The 22,806-nt window shown below is 30.9% G+C and overlaps 2 protein-coding genes across 2 annotated transcripts; both read left to right on the top strand.

Moving 5' to 3' along the window:
• The first annotated feature begins 317 nt into the window (after window positions 1-317).
• Window positions 318-8,967, top strand: LOC149899061 (alpha-tocopherol transfer protein-like). Its single transcript, XM_090114570.1, has 7 exons — window positions 318-362; window positions 1,073-1,280; window positions 2,699-2,855; window positions 3,992-4,109; window positions 5,911-6,045; window positions 6,838-7,051; window positions 8,724-8,967. The coding sequence occupies exons 2-7, from the start codon at window positions 1,118-1,120 to the stop codon at window positions 8,876-8,878; spliced, it is 942 nt and encodes a 313-aa protein (XP_089970696.1). The 5' UTR covers window positions 318-362; window positions 1,073-1,117; the 3' UTR covers window positions 8,879-8,967.
• A 1,843-nt stretch (window positions 8,968-10,810) lies between these two features.
• LOC149899060 (uncharacterized) lies at window positions 10,811-20,621 on the top strand. Its single transcript, XM_090114781.1, has 6 exons — window positions 10,811-11,402; window positions 16,938-17,094; window positions 18,246-18,363; window positions 19,387-19,524; window positions 19,745-19,958; window positions 20,342-20,621. Exons 1-6 carry the CDS (start codon window positions 11,240-11,242, stop codon window positions 20,494-20,496), a joined length of 945 nt encoding a protein of 314 aa, XP_089970907.1. The 5' UTR covers window positions 10,811-11,239; the 3' UTR covers window positions 20,497-20,621.
• Window positions 20,622-22,806: the final 2,185 nt, after the last annotated feature.

Raw genomic sequence — 22,806 nt, 5'->3', positions numbered from 1 at the left:
GGGAAGCGTGAGGTTTTTTCGTTACGGAATTTCTGGATTCGGTCCCCGCGCTCAAGGCCCGCGATAGAAGCTATGCAATAGGCGATCGCTCTACAACAAGACATATCTTTGGTCAGCCCAGCGGGAATCAAACCCGTTCCATGTGATTGTTAAACACGCGTTAACCACTGTACCAATAAAGCGAAGTATATTATATCAGATCCATAAATATACAACGTATCAAATTATACTCAAAAAATATTCAAATTTTGGTTATAGGTGGGGTAATTAATTCAAAAAGTGAGAATAAACTGGTTTAGCGATGTATCTAATCAGCCCTATCAAATTAGATAACGGACGTGTTTTTAGTTATTAACAAAAAGGTAAGTCCCATTTAAAATTTTCGGACGAATTTCCATAATTTGAAAATGAAAAATGAATATATTTATTATATAGAATATATTTATTTCATACACACAATTTTTAATGACATAAACTGGATGAGTCCTCCTACTAAGTTCACAAAAACCTGTGTCAGGAGGAGCCGGAATTTAATACAAGAAAAATGATATATAAAATTATGTAATCAAATGTAACACGCACATTTTTTTTTGTTTTATTTTATCAGTTGACACCTAAGTCTCTGCAGTTTTATTTTGATAGCCCCCTTTTGATAACAGACGCTGCCGCGCAGTGCTTGTCTTATTTTTTTTGAGCTGTAAGTTTTTATGTGTTATATTCGCTTTAGTTTTATATTCTGTACCACGTTTTTTTTTTACTTTTTATATCTATTAATGGTCGTTTTCTATCAATAAATGTTTTATTTATATATTTTATTTATCATTCGTTTAGGAATACCTATACACCATATTATTTATCAAAATAATTTTTACTAAAATAATTATATTTACATTAATATGTATAATTAATATAATAACGCAAATATTATGCTCTTCCATAAAACTGCATTAAATGATTGTCTTAATTATAATAATTATATTGTTGTTGGGTAAATAATAAATATGTAAATATTTTCTTTAAAAAACGTTCATGAAGGTTAATATAAATTAAATTACTTTGTTTCTACTTACAGTACCCAAAATATATATCTAGTCGGTGGTCGCATGTGATATTAAAAATGGATTTTGTACCAAAAACACAAGTTTTGAAGCTTCATCCTGATTCTATGGATGTGGCAAGACAAAGAATTAACCTGAAGACACCTGAAGAAATGGATGCGGTAGTTGACATATTGAGGGAATGGATTCAACAGCAAAAACATTTCAAACGAAGAGATTTTAGTAAGTTTGATTACATATTTTATTAAGTTTGTCTGTAATTATTTATTAATTACTAGCGGTCCGCCCCGGAATTACTTCAAGGAATATAGTAAAAAAAAATATCGTAATCGGTCCACCTGTTCACGCGTGATGCCGTGACCAAGGAAAACGGGTTTCATTTTTGTATACATAATATATAGATTCAGTTAATAATTCAAACATTAAACTCTTTTTGTACCCTTATTTATTGTTTACAGTTGTCATAATACAATATGAATACACAACCAACAAGGATATAAAAATAGTTTAGTATAGTTTTCACCAGAGGCGGCTCGTGACAAAATTTTATGGGTGTTCACTTGAAATAAAACACTGAAAATACATGGTGTAAAGCACATTTATCAAAAAAATTACTTATAAAGGAAATACATACGTCTTTCTTTTTGGTGTGCAAAAATATCTATAACTTAAAGCGACAAGACATTCGTAAATGTCTGTTGTTGCTTTCATCACAACCACACAACCATGGTGTTTTCACATAATATTGTTCGGATTTAAACACACGCGTATATGTTTTCGTTTTTGTCGTACATTTTTGCGAAAGGTCAAGTTCAGGCCGTGGCAGTCCCTGCTTTCAATTCAAGCCGAATTTGTAACGTTTTATCACACTTTTTAATGAACGCCACATTATAATTATTGTTCATTTTAACACTCACAAGTAATACTGATAACTACAGGCTATTTCAACACGTATTTTATAATTTTAATTAGAAAATTGCATGAATCGCGCGCGAGCATTGAAGTTGACTCGAGTGTTTGTTTATATTAATAGAAGTGGTAACTGGCAACGTCGCGCCGCGCCGCGCGCGCTATCTCTGTCCTGCCGGGCGGTAAAAACGAACCGGCAACGTTTGCGGGTGCGCCGCTCCGAATTTTGCTACTTTTCCATAGAAAATCTTTTGTTTCACGCGCAGGGCTTTGGCAAAACCCTCTCTTTCACTCCTATTGGATTTCGTATTAGGAAATGTACTAAATCTTTTTTCATTGGATCGCAATCGTGAGCGCACCGCTTCGCGCGTTACATTAATACAGTAGGTATTATACAGGTGTATGGGATGATGGAATGATGGATATATTCATTGGTATTAACAGTAGTTTTAAAGATTACGATTGATTTTAAATAGTAATAATTAATGTTAATAATTAAATTAAGGACTATGATTTTATTATAATTATTTATGGGAGTTCACTGCACCAGCGCTCCTTAGGGCGAGCCGCCTCTGGTTTTCACTATAGCAATAGGTCCTTTGGTTTTCCGATTTTTAACCACTAAACCAAAATGCCCGCTAAAAATAGCAAAATTTTTTTTTATTAAATTTGAATATAGTATTCGTAATTTAATAGTTACTTAGTTTAATACTCTATATTATTATATACAGGCAAAAGGTACTTAGAAATGACTATAGTACAATCAAAAGGATCGATAGAACGCGCCAAACAAATGATCGACAAAATGTGTACCTTGCGAAGCTTGTTACCTCAATACTTCACGATAAGCGACATAAAGAAGGACTTTACAGAAATGTTTCAAGTTGTGTAAGTAGCCATTTTTATACGTTTTATTTATTTATTTATTTTCTAAAAATAGGGTAGTCTATTTCTATATTTTATTCTCCAGAAAAACGGTATAAGGGGTCGTTTTCGTAATCTTTAAAATATATTTGAAAATAGTGATGCTACAGATATTATTTTTTGTGATTGACTAGCAGTTGTCTAGCAGTGGGTGCTCACTGCTCACCCATGCTGCATGCACGTGTGCTAAAATCTACTATCGTCATATTTTTAGACCGGGAGATATTGACACAAAATTTCGAGTCATTTGTAACAGGATGGCGGTTCTACAGGGGTCTTAGTACGCAATGACAAAAAGAAAAATGATGGTGTGAACGCTGGTACCGGCGGCTTAGTCGCGTGGGCGTTAGTCGAACTCGTCGGAAAAATAGCGAAAGTCAAACGATTTGTAACACAAAAATTTTATAATTTACCGATAGCTTATAAAAAAGAAGCAGGCGGTAGTGTCATGCCATACTTTTCCGGTGTGACTTACAGCCCGCCATACCGATGAGAATGTGTTGATTTAGAAAAAACAATTCAACCAGGCTAACTTTTGCACAGGTTACTATCGTCGTGCAGCCATTTACGAAAATCGCCATGCCATACTTTTCGGACGATTCCAAATGGTCGCCATACCGCTGAAAATCTGCATCGAAATTTTGTGTTAATATCTCCCGGTCTATTTCATCTAAATTTCATGAAATAGAGTACAATAATAGGCCATATTGCAATTTACACTATACTACAATGTATACTAGTTACTAATTATTATTCTATGACACTATACAATGTGGTAGAATGGTAGAAACTACTACCTTTAAAGATCGTCAAATTCTAAGTCTTCATTTCCTCCTAACACCAAGAATTAATTCATACTTCTAAATTGGTATCATATATTTATTTTCTCGTGACTTATTACACGCTTTATATTAGCTTCACCTGTATGTTTGTTTGTTTGTAACCGACTTCTTTGGGCGCGATTTTGACCCACTTTTCGTTCAAACTTTGTAGATTTATTGAGGACCGATGACAATACACTAATTTGATAAAATTTTCTATTTTTTAGTTCGGTTTTCTATAAAAAGCGTGTTTTTTTAGCTATTATTATTTTTTTACAGAACTCCGGTTATATTACCACGACTTACAAAAGATCACCGAAGGGTTTTTATTACCAAAATGTGGGGAGATGTGCGAAATTTATCGAATATTACTAATTTCTTTAAATACACTTTTATGGTAAGTAGGTACTTATATTCATTATAACGTTAATATTTATTTTAATTGTATCGCTTGTCCTTCTCTTTATTGTGTCCTAGACGTGTGTACACTGTACAGTGCCATTGTTGCAATTAACATTAATTTTGATTTATTATTTCTCGATTTGTATCTCGAATATTAAAATTATCGTGCCGAGGTATTTGAACTTAACCTCCTCCGAAACGGCTTAACCGATTCTGATGAAATATTGTGTGCACATCAAGTAAGACTGAGAATCGAATAACATCATTTTTCATACCCCTAAGTGATAAGAGTATAATAACATTTTATATGAAGACAGATTCAAAGTGTTCTAAAATAAAATTCATTTAATTTCTACCACTTCAGTTTCGTTTATTAAATTAACAATACATTAATATGAGAATATATTTTAACATTATAAAAAAAAAAACTCATCTGTTTTCCTCCACTGATATAATTATTTGTAAAGTGGAGGAAAACAAATGACCTTTTTCATAGTTAAATGCAATTCCATGAGGATAAATGCAAATATTACATATTTTATTTTTAATATAAACTTCTTTGTCAGTGTTATATAATAGGTAGATATTTATTCAATCTTGTTATAATATAATAATATAAATAAATAATTAGTAATAAAAAATAAGAAGTCATTCACCGGAACCAGTCGTAACCTTGGCAATAGTAACATACTTAATATTAAGTCATCGTGTTTCTCAGTTATTTTTTAATCTATAAAATACACAGATTTAGGGTTCCCTAATATATTAGAGAACCCTAATAAAATTTAGTTCGTTTTATAAAACGAACTCTATCTATTACTGAGACTTCACTTCTAGTCTGTCCGTCCGTCTGTCACTAGGCTGTAGCCTGTACCTCATGACGCATAATAGTTAGATCATAGTAACTAAAATTTCAGGACTGATGTATTTGTGTTGACACTAAAATAACAAATAATAAAATAAAGCCTTCATGCCTAGTTTAACCTAAAATTTTGTTCTTAAATTTGCAAAACATTATGTATTTCATACACGTGGATCAAATCAAACATTGTTTTATCCAATTATCCTTCTTTTTTATATGTAAATTATTTTAATATGAATTAAGCACCAATGCAAAATGTGTTTTTTTTAAAGCAAAGAAGTACAGAATCACGCTATCGTGATAACGCTTTGTCTATACAAAGCGTTATAGAAACGCAATAGGAGAAGTGAGGGTATGATGCTTAGGGTAATAACAATCTACACGTGGATACAACTGGTTTAAACCAGCTCAGCCAGTGGCCAATTTTAGGGATGAGAGTATAATATCCGTATTATTTGCTCTTATATTTCACGTTGTGAAATATGTGAAACACATCTGAAGCTTTTTTTAACATAAAATAGTTCCTAAAATATAGGCACAGCTATCTTTGTTTATTTTCTGTACTGTGGTGGCCGTGGTGTGATGTAACACGTTGTTGTTTCGACTCTGATTCAAACAATTAAAAAAAAATCGTGACAGGGTATTATTCCACTAGCCGACCTTAAACATTGTACAAATAAACGTGTTTTTGTTGAAAATTAAAGGCATTTAACCCACCATTAATTGAAAAAAGACTTACCTAGTTCGTTCATAATTATTTATAAATTATACACATAATTAAATCGTAGCAAAATTAAAACTGTACATTGAATATTTTTTTAAAGAATCCTTGGGGCGTGATCTACAATCCATATTGAAGCTAAAAATAAAATTTTAAGAATTTTTATCTGAAACGATTAGAATTATAATAATAACCTATTATTTTTTATTGCAGATTGCTGAATACGAGAAGGCAACTGACTATGTAGCTGGAATTCATTTGACTGTAGACTTTTCGGAAATAAATCTGATGGATTTGTTGTCTAAATTGAATCCGGTAGAATTGAAACAAGTTATTACAACATTCATAGTAAGTATAATATGTTAGATAGTTGGCTAGTGTTAAGGAAAATATAGGTAAAAATAGATAGATATATTTTTGAGCATAAAACTAAGGTAAGTATATTCTGCGTTGCCTTATAAAACGATAATTGTAAAACTCGTATAATTAAAAAAAATAAAAAAGAAGCAATAGGAAGCAATCCCCAGACTTTGATTAAAAAAAAAACGAGTACAATTCAGTTGACACTTGACATGAATAATTAGCGAAATTATTTTAAGAGCTGAACAAAAAAATATTAGAGTAAGTAGGCATATGAATGAAGTAACAATAAGAGATGGTATAAAAAATGATGTACACGATATGTTCATAAAAATAATTTTAACATTAAACAATTTGCTTTATTAAAAGATTTATAAATTTTTATATATAAAGTCGTACTTTTCAAGCAGTTTGACGGACAATTTATCTGTTAAATAATGGTTAATATAATATATAAAAATACATCTTCACAAAAGCTACTCAAGTAAAATAAGCTTTTTTAATATGTTTTTACTTATTAAAACAGTTTTTAACCGACTAAATAATGAATTTATAGATGATACTATAAATTATAAATATAAAAATTCCTGAAATAAGAGGAGGCTGAAACAATCGTACCATTTGGGGTACAGTAGGATTAAAAAATTCAATTTAAATGCTTCAGTTATCCCCATTATAATCCATTAATTTTTGACGTGAAGTTGTTTTATTAACGTACAACGTAACAACGTAAAAGTTGTTATATTAACGTTTAAATTTTAATTAATTTATTAATTATAGGTGGCGTATGGCATGAAGATACAAGGCATCCACTGCATATCAACATCCAAGCTAATCGATGCGTTCATAGCAATCCTCAAACAATTCCTGAAACCGAAGATCGTTAGTCGTATTCACGTTTATAAGAACTGGGAAGAGCTACATGACGTCATCGGGAAAGATGTCCTGCCCAAAGACTTTGGGGGAGATGAGAAATCTATCAAAGAACTACATGGTAAGACGAAATTCTTTTTTTTTATAAAAACACATAAAATAATAAACAAGAAAATTGTTGCTATTTAGGTATAGGTACTTGACTATATTTTCTTATAGTGTCGTACAAAATAAAATTTGAATAATGTAAAAAATGTGATCGGCAATGAAACCGGTTATACAATTACGACAAAAAGTAATAACAAAGCAAACAACATACGAATATTTAATCTACTTTTTTATGCTTTAATTATAGGCATTTTAATAATTTTAGAAGCCTATCATACTTAATAAAAACAATTTGGTTGGATCAATTTGAAAATAATAATTAGAATACATATTTCGATGGTTTAAAGAAAGAGCGTGAGTGCCGAGCACACGTGTCAGAAGCGAAACTAATTTGGCAAGATTCAAAAATTCCAAAATCGTCGCCTTACTCTATGACGTGACGGTATTGCCATTACGCGACCTTGAAATTTTACTCTCAACGCACCTAAAGAAGTTTGACTTCAAAAACAAATACAAATAAAGTAGAAAGATTCACAAAAGTATAATTGTAATCGGATCTGTATAAAAATTTGATACAGAAACAAATTAATAAATTATACCTAACTAATGGCTGGTTCACACTTTGATTAGTGCGAGTGCAGGTGATTAGTGACTAGGTGTGGACAGCGACTGTTTAGTGCAAGTGATTAGTAGGCTGTGTAGTAAAGTGAATAGAAGCGTGTTCTATTTTTTTGCGAGTGGACTGCGAGTAGCCACGTCCCGCGCGCCCTCCCTTCCCCCTCACTCGCAGTGTGCCTGCCTAAACACGTCTGGACAGGAGTGTTTAGTGTTTATTGTTTAGCGTAGTGTGTAGCGTCGCGAATTGGACACTACTCGCACTACTCACCTGCACTCGCACTAATCACCTGCACTCGCAGTGAATTGGACACTACTCGCACTACACACCTGCACTCGCACTAATCACCTGCACTCGCACTAATCAAAGTCCGTACCAGCCTTAAAACCTAGCAAACCTAGCAAACGCATCCGACACCGTTGCTTAGTTTCAAAGATTTAAGCATACATAGGGAAATAGGGACAGAAAAAGTGACTTTGATTTATGCAATGTAGTGATTACGATCATTAGCACATCAGGACATCCGTGTGTGAGTGAAGCCGCGGGCTCTAGCTAGCATAATAATATAATACCTACTCGTGTATGCTAATTCTCATTGTTACGGTAAAAAATGGATACGCAATGAAGTTCAATCACCTGTGGAGATTTATAAAAAAAAAAACAATTGTTATGATACATAGCAGAAGCATACAATACTATGCTTATTGGCAGAAGTCTCCTCTGTCCATTTATGTAAATCCAAATATCTTTAATTCTTAATACTAGATCAAAATTTGATGGGTCCAGAATGGATGATGCAAGTACATATACATGCGGCACTTGTCGCTTGATAACATGAAAATCAACGTGAGCTAATAAATTATTATATCAAATATCAATATAATTTTAATTAATAAGTATCTACTATAAATGACGAACTTGTATAATTGAGTAGATTTATAACTTTCTAACAAATATCGCATAACCAATGTACCAAGAGGCGGTCAAATATCGCATAGACCATCCTTTACTATTTAAAACACATTACAAAGATAACATTTTTGCTTAAATCATCGATTTAAATTTTCAGCGGACTGGGTCGAAGAATTATCTTCAGAGGAATTCACAGCATACCTTCGTGAAATATACACAGCTGGTACAGACGAAGCTTATCGACCGTCACATAAGTTCAATGAAGATTACGCTGGAATGCCTGGAACTTTCAGAGTTTTGAGTGTAGATTGATTATAATCTTATTTCCTTTGGGCCCTCTTCACAATTGATATTGTTGGCAAAAAATGATCGTCGATGTTTGCCGCCATTACGGCGATAACTAATAACTAATAAGTATCTACAATGACGGCCGATCATTTAGGCTCTCTGCTCTATCGTGATTGCCTCTACTCGCCCAACGCTGCCCATTGTGAAGAAGGCCCATTATATACATATTATTACGATGTCATCTAAAACCATGAACTTTGTGTCTCATCTTGACATAGAAATTGAACTAATTGATGTGTTGTTGTGAGCAATTTAATTCGTTTTTTTTATAAAGTGTAATAAAATGTTAATATCTACTTAAATGTTTTGTTCCGATTGTAAAGAAATCTTGTCATAGTGTCACCTTGTGTCGAATTTTACTTTCATTTGATTCATTTGTTCATAGTTTAATTGATTTATGTGAATTTTCAATTTCTATTTATGTTTTTAAAGCTTTTTAAACATAGATTTAATTTATTCTTGTATAATATATATTCAATGGAGTATATTCAGTTGATTAATGTCGCATCAATCTATCTGTCTATGTGTATGGTTGATTAATGATCTGTGTTATGATTTAATGATAATTTACATTATGTAAGACGTTGTTATATAATAATAAAATATTTCTTGATTAAACGATTATTCTAAAAATATCACACTTTTTAACCTCTCAACCACCGAGCGGCCAGATCCGACCGCGACACAATAGATTTTCTATTGTGTCTGTGATTCCGGGGCCTGATGGATTAAGAATGTACCAAATATGTACTGATGTTAACATAAAAGTATAGGGATTTAGTTGATATAATATTATATTACACGCATTTCTACAAACACCGACATAGGTGATAAATGGCAATTTAATGTGATTAAATACTTAAACAACTCTGGGAATAAGGGTTCCCGAATAAACCCGAATTAATTTCAGCACCTCACGAATATTGTTTGACGATGTTTTCAACGCGTTTGGATATGGGATTAAGAGATTGCTCGGACTAACAATTAATCTGCTTGTTATTCTAACATATAATATTTTTATATTCTTAGGTATTTAATATAATGTTTAATAATACAAAAAATGTTGTGTGGTTTTATGAAACCATGATAAAAGTGAAACTGTTCGAACGGTTCCGAACACTGCTTTGTGTAGCGCATGTCGCGTGACGGTCGGCTGCCGAGTAGGTATACCTACTCGGCAGCCGCGATACACGCGACATGCGCTACACAGACCAAAAAGTTTGTAATAAAAGTTTCACTTTAAAAAAATAACATTATTTTAACTTAAAATGTACCTAACTATATGTACATGTATTATGCGATTGATTTACTCCCTGCTCTTCGATCCGATATAATAAGTTTTACATTTTAAGAAAATGCTAATTATTATCTACGATATTAAAAATATTTCAGTACTCAAATAAAACCTCGTTATTAAAAGTTTGCATAGTCTGAAATAGCTTTAAGGGAGAGTAAAGAAAAACATGAAAAAGAAAAAGTTTGGGTAGTTAAAATAGGTATATAAACATTTATTTGCATTTTACTTTTATAATTTATATAATTATTTTCTACTAGCTTTCCGCCTGCGGCTTCGCCCGCGTTTTCAAAGAAAAACCCGCATAGTTCCCGTTCCCGTGGGATTTCCGGGATAAAACCTAGCCTATGTTACTCGTGGATAATGTAGCTTGCGAATGGTGAAAGAATTTTTAAAATCGGTCCAGTAGTTTATGAGCCTATTCATTACAATCAAACAAACAAACAAAGTTTTCCTCTTTATAATATTAGTGTAGATTTATATAGTGCTTGTTCTTTATCTCCCATAACTTTTTATTCTCAAACAGTTTATTAAAATAGCATGCTCCCAATTTTTTTCTTATATTACTTTATATGCAACATTTTTCGCTGATGCTCCATTCCTTTTGATCTAAAAGATAGCAATAAATTTAGACAAAAATCTGTTTGTATACTGTGAATGAATGAATTAAATTTAATAAAGTAATTAAATAAAAATATAACATACTATTAGTTCAATTCTCAATTTGTTCTTCGGTAGAAAATGTTTTTGTGTACTAATGTTTACGATTTTTGTCGCATATTCATTGGACCAAAGCTACATCAAACAAGACAGTACGTCAATATTAGCCAACATTAATTCATACAAAAAACTGTGTATTCACGGGTGTTTTTAACCGAATTATAAATAGCTTATTTTAAATTTTTCACTGATGATGTACAGTCTACTTAGCGACGTCAGTTTAAATCGATTTTTGTTATACATATAATAAAATATACGGGGATCACGATTAGTATGTTTTATTACTCCATTGGTGTTAGACATAACTGAACATGGATTATATACCGGTGAATAAAATTCTGCACCTCCATACCAATTCAGTGAATGTCGCGTGTCAAAGAGTCAATTTATCGAAACCCGGTGAAATAGAACAAGTGGTGAAAATATTAAAGGATTGGATACAGGAGCAGCCGCATTTTAGAAGAAAAGATTTTAGTGAGTCTGTCTTTGTATTGGAACGGTTGAATGCAATATGATTGGGGGCTCGAATTGATTGCGAGGAATGAAAATTGTTATAATATGCAGTGTTGTTGTTGATAATTTTTTGCATCTGATTATACAGGGTGTAGTGCACAGGCGATTATTCCGGAATAATACAGATATCAAAAAACTTAAAACTGACATGAAAGTACTATAAATAATGAGTAAAATGAAACTATCAATTTTTTTTAAATAAAACAGGAAATATCCTAAAATTTTACATTAAACACTACCTACATTTAGTATGAGGTATGACTATCCTATTCAATTGAAATGTAAGGTTTTGGTTATTTTTTTGATCTTGTGATGTAATTAGTTAAAAAGTTCATTTAAAAACTGTATAAATCGTTGAGAAATACAATAATATTCCACAACGAGGACGTCACTTCGAACATTTACTTTGAATACAAAATGTATGAGAGTATTTAATGAAAAGTCTTAGAATATAATATTATTATGTTGTTTTATTTTTAAAAAGTTATTAGTGCCAGTTTACTCATAAGGTAAAGTATTCTTGATACCTATCAGTTTAATATTTTTTTTTTAATCTGCAAAAGTTTCGAAATAATTGCCTGTACTCACTTAACGATTACACCCTGTATGGAATTTTAAAAAGAGGTGTTTATTGTGTGTATTAAATATTAATATAGTATCCTCTAATTCCCTAATTTACAATTATTATATTTAAGTGTCCAAAGAAACCAATCATGCCGAATTTCGTAAGACTCGAGGACATTTCTATATCAGACATCTAGAATCATCTGATAGTACCCAAGATTGCATGTTTAAACGTCTACAATAATTGTTATTCATAATGAGGAGGCGTTATAATTATTCATTGTATTGCTAATTCTAATAAGATTAATAGGCCAGTAGAAATCGACACTAAAAAACCCTAAATTCGCAAAGCACGATGTAGATTTGAATTTTTGGTATGTTGTTTGGATCAGTTAGGGTGATGTAAATTCCAATTTGCAACTTTGAAAAAGTTGTGCTCGCTGCGCACCACGTGATAAACTGCGAAAATTTTGGACTTTTTTCACTTTTTGCTCTAAAAGTCATAAACTATGCGTTTCCGACAAGTATGATTCAGTACATAAATTAAGGTTATTAAATTTGCAACAATTTAAGCCTAACCGCAGCTCTCTAAACCTTATAACGACTAAACTGTGGCCATTCGAAGATGGTTCATTTTTCCGGAAATATTGAAATTTTTAGTTTTGCTCCCGTTTGAAGCAAAATATTGGCAAAAACCGCTCGTTCTATGAGAAGTTCGTATAATAATGTTGTAGTGCATTTAATTTTCTTTCATAAGAGCATAGAACAAAGTCTGTGAGACAAATAGTTCACTCACAATATCTGAAAAACAAAAAGAAGGTAGAAATAGATTTTTAAAGAATTGAAACTGAGAGCATATAAAATCATAAAAAGGATAATACTTTTTCATTTGCAGGATAGGTAATTAACAAAATTACAAAGATAATTAAATTTGCAACAATTTAAGCCTAACCGCAGCTCTCTAAACCTTATAACAACTAAGCTGTGGCCTTTCAAAGATAGTCAGTTTTTCCCGAAATTTTCAAATTTTTAGTTTTGCTCCCGTTTGAACCAAAATATTGGCAAAACCGCTCGTTCTATGAGAAGGTCATAAAATAAAGTTGTAGAAAATTTAATTTTGTTAATTACCTATCCTGCAAATGAAAAAGTATTATCCTTTTTATGATTTTATATGCCCTCAGTTTCAATTCTTTAAAAATCTATTTCTACCTTCTTTTTGTTTTTCAGATATTGTGAGTGAACTATTTGTCTCACAGACTTTGTTCTATGCTCTAATGAAAGAAAATTAAATGCACTACAAATTTATTATACGATTTTCTCATAGAACGAGCGGTTTTTGCCAATATTTTGGTTCAAACGGGAGCAAAACTAAAAATTTGAAATTTTCGGGAAAAACTGACTATCTTTGAAAGGCCACAGCTTAGTTGTTATAAGGTTTAGAGAGCTGCGGTTTGGCTTAAATTGTTGCAAATTTAATTAGCTTTGTAATTTTGTTAATTACCTATACTGCAAATGAAAAAGTATTATCCTTTTTATGATTTTATATGCCCGCAGTTTCAATTCTTTAAAAATCTATTTCTACCTTCTTTTTGTTTTTCAGATATTGTGAGTGAACTATTTGTCTCACAGACTTTGTTCTATGCTCTTATGAAAGAAAATTAAATGCACTACAACATTATTATACGAACTTCTCATAGAACGAGCGGTTTTTGCCAATATTTTGCTTCAAACGGGAGCAAAACTAAAAATTTCAATATTTCCGGAAAAATGAACCATCTTCGAATGGCCACAGTTTAGTCGTTATAAGGTTTAGAGAGCTGCGGTTAGGCTTAAATTGTTGCAAATTTAATAACCTTAATTTATGTACTGAATGATACTTGTCGGAAACGCATAGTTTATGACTTTTAGAGCAAAAAGTGAAAAAAGTCCAAAATTTTCGCAGTTTATTATTTGCGTATAATCTTTTTTCCTACTTTCCCAAATTTTGTAATTTTGTTAATTACCTATCCTGCAAATGAAAAAGTATTATTCTTTTTATGATTTTATATGCTCTCAGTTTCAATTCTTTAAAAATCTATTTCTACCTTCTTTTTGTTTTTCAGATATTGTGAGTGAAATATTTGTCTCACAGACTTTGTTCTATGCCCTTATGAAAGAAAATGAAATGCACTACAACTTTATTATACGAACTTCTCATAGAACGAGCGGTTTTTGCCAATATTTTGCTTCAAACGGGAGCAAAACCAAAAATTTCAATATTTCCGGAAAAGTGAACCATCTTCGAATGGCCACAGTTTAGTCGTTATAAGGTTTAGAGAGCTGCGGTTAGGCTTAAATTGTTGCAAATTTAATAACCTTAATTTATGTACTGAATCATACTTGTCGGAAACGCATAGTTTATGACTTTTAGAGCAAAAAGTGAAAAAAGTCCAAAATTTTCGCAGTTTATCACGTGGTGCGCAGCGAGCACAACTTTTTCGAAGTTGCAAATTGGGATTTACATCACCCTAACTGATCCAAACAACATACCAAAAATTCAAATCTACATCGTGCTTTGCGAATTTAATGTTAATTTCCACTGGCCTATAATTCACAACGTTTACAATGTAACTGTCGCAGTTATATAGTTAAATCTGTTATTTAATTGAATCACTAGCTCCTTCATCGAATGACGACTTTTAAACGAATTACTAAAAAACAACGCGTCAACGCGATGCTTTAACTGAACATCTTTTAGTATAGTCGTTGATAAGGGAATTTTTTATAGCGTTAGTCATTTAATTAAATAGCAGATTCAATAAGATGACGGTGACATAACCATTACAATGAATCTTAATAATACATGCCTGATTATTTTTACTAAACAGTTACTCAGCTGCTCTCGTTTTAGTTTTAGGTCAATGATATTCCTAAAAACAAGTTCATTACTATTCTTTTTCTTTATTTCTCCGCTCATTCATTTCCTTGTTATTTTTCGCGGGTAGGTACTAACTACGCGAGTGATATCACAGGCTATCTTGAATAGAATGTAGCAGTTATTATACTTCAACCCTTGAAAGATCTAAATTCATTGCCACGAATACATAAGTTTCAATATTTTAAACATAAATTTCACTTGATTTTCACCAATATAAATAACGGGTATCATTTAAGCTATCACCAATTTAATTAGTTTTGTGTTCCTTAAATAATAGGGTTTGTCCTCAAAATAGTAGATCTGTCACCAAAATGTAGTCACCAAACAATGCAAAATCAGTTCCACAATAAATCACCTAAAATCCTGAGATGTATAAAGTCTAGTACCAAATAAATGTTTTTGTATGTATTATAATAGGTGTGTCCTAATAAGTATTTAAGCAAACTAATTTAAAGAGATCACCAATAAATAATATTATGTTACTAGAAAATTGCATTAAGTTCAAATAAAAAATGAGGGTTGTCATCATCGTTTCAACCAAAAGATTCTGCTACTTAACTAGACTCCCAAGGTTCTAAATTTCCACTGGTAGTATATATATAAATTATATTTAAATAAAATTTTTAGCAGAGTAGTAAATAAAACGTAAAGTCAAAATAATCAATATTTATTGTTTTAAATAATTACCACTGAACAATCAGCACTGGTTTAAAATAGCTGGCTTATGGCTAGCAGAATAGTAGATAAAACACTTAATTAAAGATAGAAATTAGATAATTAGAAAGACAGAATAGTAAATTGATCATTTTTTCATTAAAATTATAAATTGATGTATTAAATTGGTAACGAATACTATTAATTTAATATCTGAACGAAATAAAATGTTACTACTGTATTGGTAACAAAATATCAAATAAAAAAGAGTCGCAGTCAGGGATCGATAATCGATTTATTTGGTGACAGATCTACCATTCTGAGCACAGAGCTATTATTTAAGTAACAAAACTGTTATTATAAGAACGAAGTTTACATTCATGTAATGAAATATAATTTTATTGGTTATCGATCTCTTATTTTACACATAAATTAATATTAATTTGATAATTCATACCTGGGAACAATTTTTGTTTATTTGAGAACGAAAATATTTCGTGGTGATAGATCTATTTATTAGGTGATACAACTTGATGACAAATATAAATTTTGGTGATAGAAAATATAGTTCCCATAAATAACTACTTAAAATAGACATTTTCACGAAATAGAGATGATATATTAAATTTCCAATTCAACTTCATAAAATATGTTGTTTTTTTATTCTGAATAATGTTCCTTATTTTACAAATTATATAACTAAAATATAATTGAATAAACATAATAACATGTAATTAAAAGTATTGAAGGTTGTTTGTCAATTGTTAAAGGAACACGTAAACAGTAATTATTATTTAACTTCTATATATATTTTTGCATATAATTAACAACCATAAAATCATCATAAAATAGACATTGTAGCGTGAGACCACAGACATGTAAAGAATATGACTTATACAAATACTTAATTTATTGTCTAAAACACGTGTTATGTAGCTTTTAATTTTAATAAAAAGCAAAAACTTACCTACACCTAAAATTACAGTAGAATGACACTATCTATAATATTATTTATAACTCCGTAAATACTAAATATTATACATGTAGAACAAATTACTATAACTTATATACTTACTATTAAACTTATAATGTATTACCACAGATTAGTAAATAATTAATACGTCTATAGTTCATTAAATATTATATCTATACCTATAATATCACTCATTTCCAATCAACCAAAACACTTTTTATCAACATGCAGGTGATGCTTACGTAAATATGACAATACTCATTACTAAAACTAGTAGCTATAGGTATTACTATAATTTTTCCCCTATACATTATGCTTCACCATCTAGCCAGACGAAAGCTCGTACCATAAAGCCCAACTCAAAACACTTTTCTATGAACATATCCAGGTGATGCCTACATAAAGATGACAATACTCACCTCCAAAGGTTCAGTGGAACGAGCGAAGAAACAATTGGACAAAATGTGCACATACAGAACTTTGTTACCGGAAAATTTCCAAGACTGGGACGTTAGAAAGGATTTCGGCCATACTTTTGAAGTATCGTAAGTTCACTTTGCTATGGTTCTTCTGAAACTTTTAGTTGCTATCGAGGGTATAATAATTTGAGAGGAGGTTAATTATTTTTGTTTCTTATATTAAAAGAGTTTTTATTAACTCAATGGAGCATTTCATGTTGTTCTTGGTTTTTTGTGAACACTTTTTTCATTCGTGGTATATATCTCGCTGTTAGTCTTATTATTTAGGTACTATAATACATAAATCACACGTGGGTGAACTAAATCGACTTACTAAGATAAGTAAGGGCCTTCTCTATACCGCAAACCTCAGCTTAGAATGTCTCAGACTGTCGGGCTCTTACAAGTACCTAGTGGAAAACCGAGACTTATTTAAATAGGATTAGAAATCTTACTCTATGCTTAACATGCAAAAATTGTAAATAAAAAATCATACATTAACTTTTATGGTTTATATTCTTTTTTTATTAGTACTTTTCAACAGATCACTTATAACCTATAATTTTTAAACTTTTTACCTGTTCAAGTTCAATTAGGCTTGTTAAACTTTGAAATAAAAAAAATATATTTGAGTTTACTCGATACAAGGCATAATGAAGTTCATTGCTGAACAGGTTAAAGTACCTAGATCATTAATTATTATATCCATTATACATCATTAAAGTGAAGATTTGTATCATGTGAGAGAGTCCTCACTAGGGCTTCACACGATTGTAATAGAACAACGTTAAAATTAATTATTCAGGTAGGTATATTATTATGTTCTACGTCATCCGAAGATTTTTATCTTTTGGGTTTTGACGTCAGAGAACACAGATCCTTTGGACTCAAAACTAGATAAATATCGTAAATAAATTAATTTACGCTAATGGAGAAGATTAATTATTAATAAAAGGGTTACGAAAATATTCATTACATGCCATATTATCAGTAAATCTGTTAAAAAATAATTTTGTGGTTATTTCAATTGTTATAAAATTTATTTTTCAATAGAAGCAGACAAAAAAAAACGATGGTAACGATGTAGAAGTTTTTGTTGTACCGTTAGGTGAGAAATAAGAGCTACAAAAACATAATATCATAAATTATACCTAACCATAATTTCAATAAAATATGCAAACATAACTTTAATTAAAAAAGAAAAATAATATTATTTCCTTTATTGTCTGTTCATTCAGATCCCTGGTAATCCTCCCAAAATTAACAAAGGACCATCATAGAGTATTCTTATATAAGATTTGGGACCACTTCAAAGACGCATCGCAGATATCAAGCAACTTTAAATATTCCTATATCGTAAGTATTCAAAAAGAGCGTGTATGCTTAGCACACGTGTCAGAAGTGAAACTTCTTTGGCAAAATTCAGAGATACCTACCAAAATTGTCGCTTTACTCCATCACGTGACGGTATTGCCATGACGCGACCATGAAATTTTACTCTCAATGCGCCTAACAAAGTTTCATTTCAAAAACCTTGAATTAACCGAGATATTTTATATCCTAAGCCCTTAAAGATGGGCAAACGCTAAATTACTAACAAGGACGTTGATTAGAATATAATAATGATTGTTCTTTATTCGTAGTAAAAAATACAGTGATACACACACAAACGCACACACACACATGAACAAAAAACTGTTTGCCACGAAAAGGCGTATAGACTCAGCGTGTATGATGATGATGCTGTAAACCTTGCGAAAAACAAAAACTTCTGATTCTAGTTCACATGATATAATTAAGTAACAAGAAACTTTATCTAAAATTCGTATCTTGGAAATTACCATACCATATTTTTTATAATTTTCCTACATAATTAAAATGGTAATATTATGTGCAATGATTAGATTATGTAGTAAAAGAGTCGAAAGATATTATTATTTATTACGTTTGCTTCCTTACCTAAAAAAAGTATTTATGAACAATTTAAAATTAGTGATTTGTGGTAATAGATATATTACATTGTTCTGTGATTACATTCATGGTATTAAGTCAGACACAAATTATAAACCTAGCTTTATATAAGCGATTGCATTCCATATTTTGTTTGCGTGTACTTGTCACTATCACGTGACTTCTATACATTCGCTTTTCCCCTTTTTCTCTCGCATATAGTTTTATTTTCTTGATAAAAAGTAACTTATAGCCATTTCCAAAGTTCTGGTATATCTCTGTTACATTTTTACCGAATTTCAGTCTCATATAGACTTACTTCTTCATTCATAATCGTTGAAGGAATATTGTTCTTTAGGATTTGATCATTTGACCTCAACATCACTATTAATAGTTTTGTTTATTTATGATTCCTACATTATGTTTCAGATAGCTGAGTATGCTAAGCAATGTGACTTTGCTTTTGGATATCACATTGTAATTGACTTCTTAAAAATCGCCAATTTATTGGAAACTATTAACAAATTAAATGCTTTAGAACTGAAGCAAAGTCTTACTCTTTATATGGTGCGTATCGTCTGTTAATTATACGCGTCCGATTAGTGCTTTTGCGTTATTACAACTTTTGTTCTTTCTTTTTCTTTTTAAAAATATTTTTCGCAAGTTTCATAAGTTTCAATACTAGAAAGCAATATTTCTTATATTAAAACAAATTTTACTATCTCCTCATCTAATTTTAAATTCAGGTTTCATCAGTCTTAAAACAAATATAAATTTTATTTTATAGGAGGCATACGGCATGAAAATATTGGGTATTCACATCCTCTCAACATCAAAAATCATTGACATCTTCGTGTCAATATTGAAACAAATCCTCAAACCAAAGATCGTTGACCGCATCCACGTATACAAGACTTGGGACGATTTACACGGCGTTTTAGGTAAAGAAATAATACCCAGTGAATTTGGTGGTGATGAAAAATCAATAAGAGAGATTCAAGGTAATTGAACAATCAGAATTATAAGACCTTCGGTACTTTCATTTAATCACTACTTATATATCTAGTGATGTATCTACAAGGGTTCATTCTAGATTCTGGTTTTATAATAATATTATGACGTGTAACCTATACTTATTATAAAATATTCAAAATACAGACATCCGCTTGTTAGCTCACTTGAAGTTAAATTATATTAATATAAAAAACATAAAATTCATCAAATTGTTTTTCGAACCCTAATTAACCATAAATTGATACCCTTTATGAAGATTCATAATAATTATGCCATCGTAAAAATATGGAGATGCAGCTTTTATGAAACAATTATTGAACAGCTATTATATTCAATGATTAGTTACATTCTCTTAATTATTATCTTTCAGAGGATTGGATAGAGGAGTTATCTACAAAAGGATTCAAAGACTACCTTCGTGAGATGAATACAGCCTCCACAGATGAAACTCGTAGATCGTCAAAAACATTTAGTGAAGAATACGCGGGCATGCCTGGCACTTTTCGTTTGTTGAGTGTTGATTAATTTTGTAATTATTTTACTTCTGTTTTCACAGACTTATGGGCCCAGTTCACAATGGGCATTGGGCAGCGTTGGGCGAATAGAGGCAATTACGATAGTGTAGAGAAACTGTGGTAGAGGGCCTAAATGTCTATGGCGGTAAATACCGACGATCATTTGTTGGGCCAACGCGGACGCTGGCCCTTGCTTTTAATTGCTGTTTTGAAAGAAGATTCTTGATAATTATGTGTAATTAGGTACGTATTTGTATGAACTGTTCATAATCATAACTAGATATCAGGAAAACCTCGTTTGTCATATACGTATAGTATTTAATGAGTAAAGGATAATAAAAACCGTATTTTTGTAGTTATTACTTCCATTGATGTTAAATACCTATTATCTTTTGTGTAAAATTCAGACTGAAGTTTTATTTTGAAGCGCAGAACTATTTGATGCTTTTTATTCATTCCATATAATTAATCTTCTAGAATAGGAGACATCATTAATTGTAAATAATAAAGTGGTTGCGTTTAATTTAAAATCTGCATTTTTTCGATTTCTGTTTTATCTGAGAACAAATGTTCAAACCGTTAATAATGCCTATCAATAGGCATTATTAACAACAAATTTAATCACTTCTCTAGATTTGCGAAATTTAAATGTAGAGATTTTTAAATAATTTTGAAGTGATACCTCCTACATGCAGTCGTTAAAATATGATAATGAATAAATCGTGATATTAGAACTATTACAATAGTTTATTTTTAATAGCTTATGTTTAATTTTTTTATGTTTTATGCACTAAAATAATTATGCTCCTTGTTATAGTACATATTATTATGTTATACAAAACAGTTCATTGTCAAATAAGTAGGTACTAGGTACTGAATAATTTCTTATAATCTTATATTATATAAAAATGAATCGCAAAATGTGTTGGTAAGCGCATAACTCGAGAACGGCTGATCCGATTTCGATAATTCTTTTTTTATTATATTCCTTGAAGTACGAGGATGGTTCTTATGTAGAGAAAACGTAATTATGTACCACGGGCGAAGCCGGGGCCGACCGCTAGTGTCTTATAAACTCGTAACTATTTATTTTTGATGTCAATTAAAACGATAAATAGGTAATGTAAGGAAAAATCATAGAAATATACGTTAAAAAGGTTTATAGGTAGATACAATGTAAGATTGAGCAATGGTGAAATTGAGCTTTATTCTTTTTATATAATATACCCAATACTGTATGAGACAGAATAATTCATGTTTCGAAAGTCAGTTTTCTTTTGCAGCACAATTTTTTTTAGAATAAAAACATAATTTTAACAGCACATTAATTAATTTTCTCAAAATTTCTAGCATGGTTAATGTACTTCAAAACTATTTTATTTTACAACAGCACCTATTATGAATATAGTATCGTCTTACCAATTACTCTACCTGAGCCTATGTAATGGAATATATACATTTAGAAACCACTTGCCGATTTACCACGTATATAGTGTGTTATGAAACTACTAATTTAGGAAGATAGTGTTTCAAGAAGGTTTCTAGCATTAAATTTGTAAGAAAGAGTCTCTAGACACATAAAGTAATGACGTAGGTTCATCTAAATTATATGGCTAGTCTATTTTAAAAGTTTACAATTTCTGTTCATTGACAAGACTATTTACCGATTACTGTTATTTGTTATGCAGATAGATTATGGTATAAAGTATGCTTCCCTGCCACATGATGCAGCTGAAAATTTAAGGTACTTACTACTACTTATATTCTTACTTTTCCATTCTACTAAACTCAAACTCAAACTCAAACATTTATTCATTCAATTAGACTTCTTTTAGAAGCACTTTCGAATCGTCATTACTCATTACATATTTTTAACATTTACCACCGATTCGGAAAGCAGTATCTATGGAGAAGAACCGGCAAGAAACTCCATAGTTGCTCTTTTTAAATCATGTCAATATTATAATTCAGTTTTACATAATAATATGTTACTTATATCTAACTACATAATATGCCAAAGAACTGTCCTGTGGTTACTACGCGACAACCCTCCATGGATTTTCATCTTCCATATAGGTACATATTCCTTAACGCTGTACAGTGTACTACTATTCATGTTTATTTCAAGCTCATACATAATTCCCCGGTTATAAAGCTGAAAATATACATTATCATCATCATCAGCCCTTCGTCGACGATGTTTTCCTTCACCATTATAGTCCTACATTAAAAGTATTTTTTTAAAAGTTTGAAAAACTTGATAAGAAAGTTAGCACGCAAATCGTTTCAGTGAACCAGGGAAACATGTTTTGCATTTGAA

This window comes from Colias eurytheme, chromosome 21, assembly GCF_061535395.1.
Source record: "Colias eurytheme isolate Ceu_HAF_F1 chromosome 21, ilColEury1 Martin Lab GWU primary, whole genome shotgun sequence".
Classification (NCBI taxonomy): Eukaryota; Metazoa; Arthropoda; class Insecta; order Lepidoptera; family Pieridae; genus Colias; species Colias eurytheme.
The sequence above is the reverse complement of the archived record's forward strand: the minus strand, read 5'-3'. Positions and strand labels throughout refer to the sequence as shown.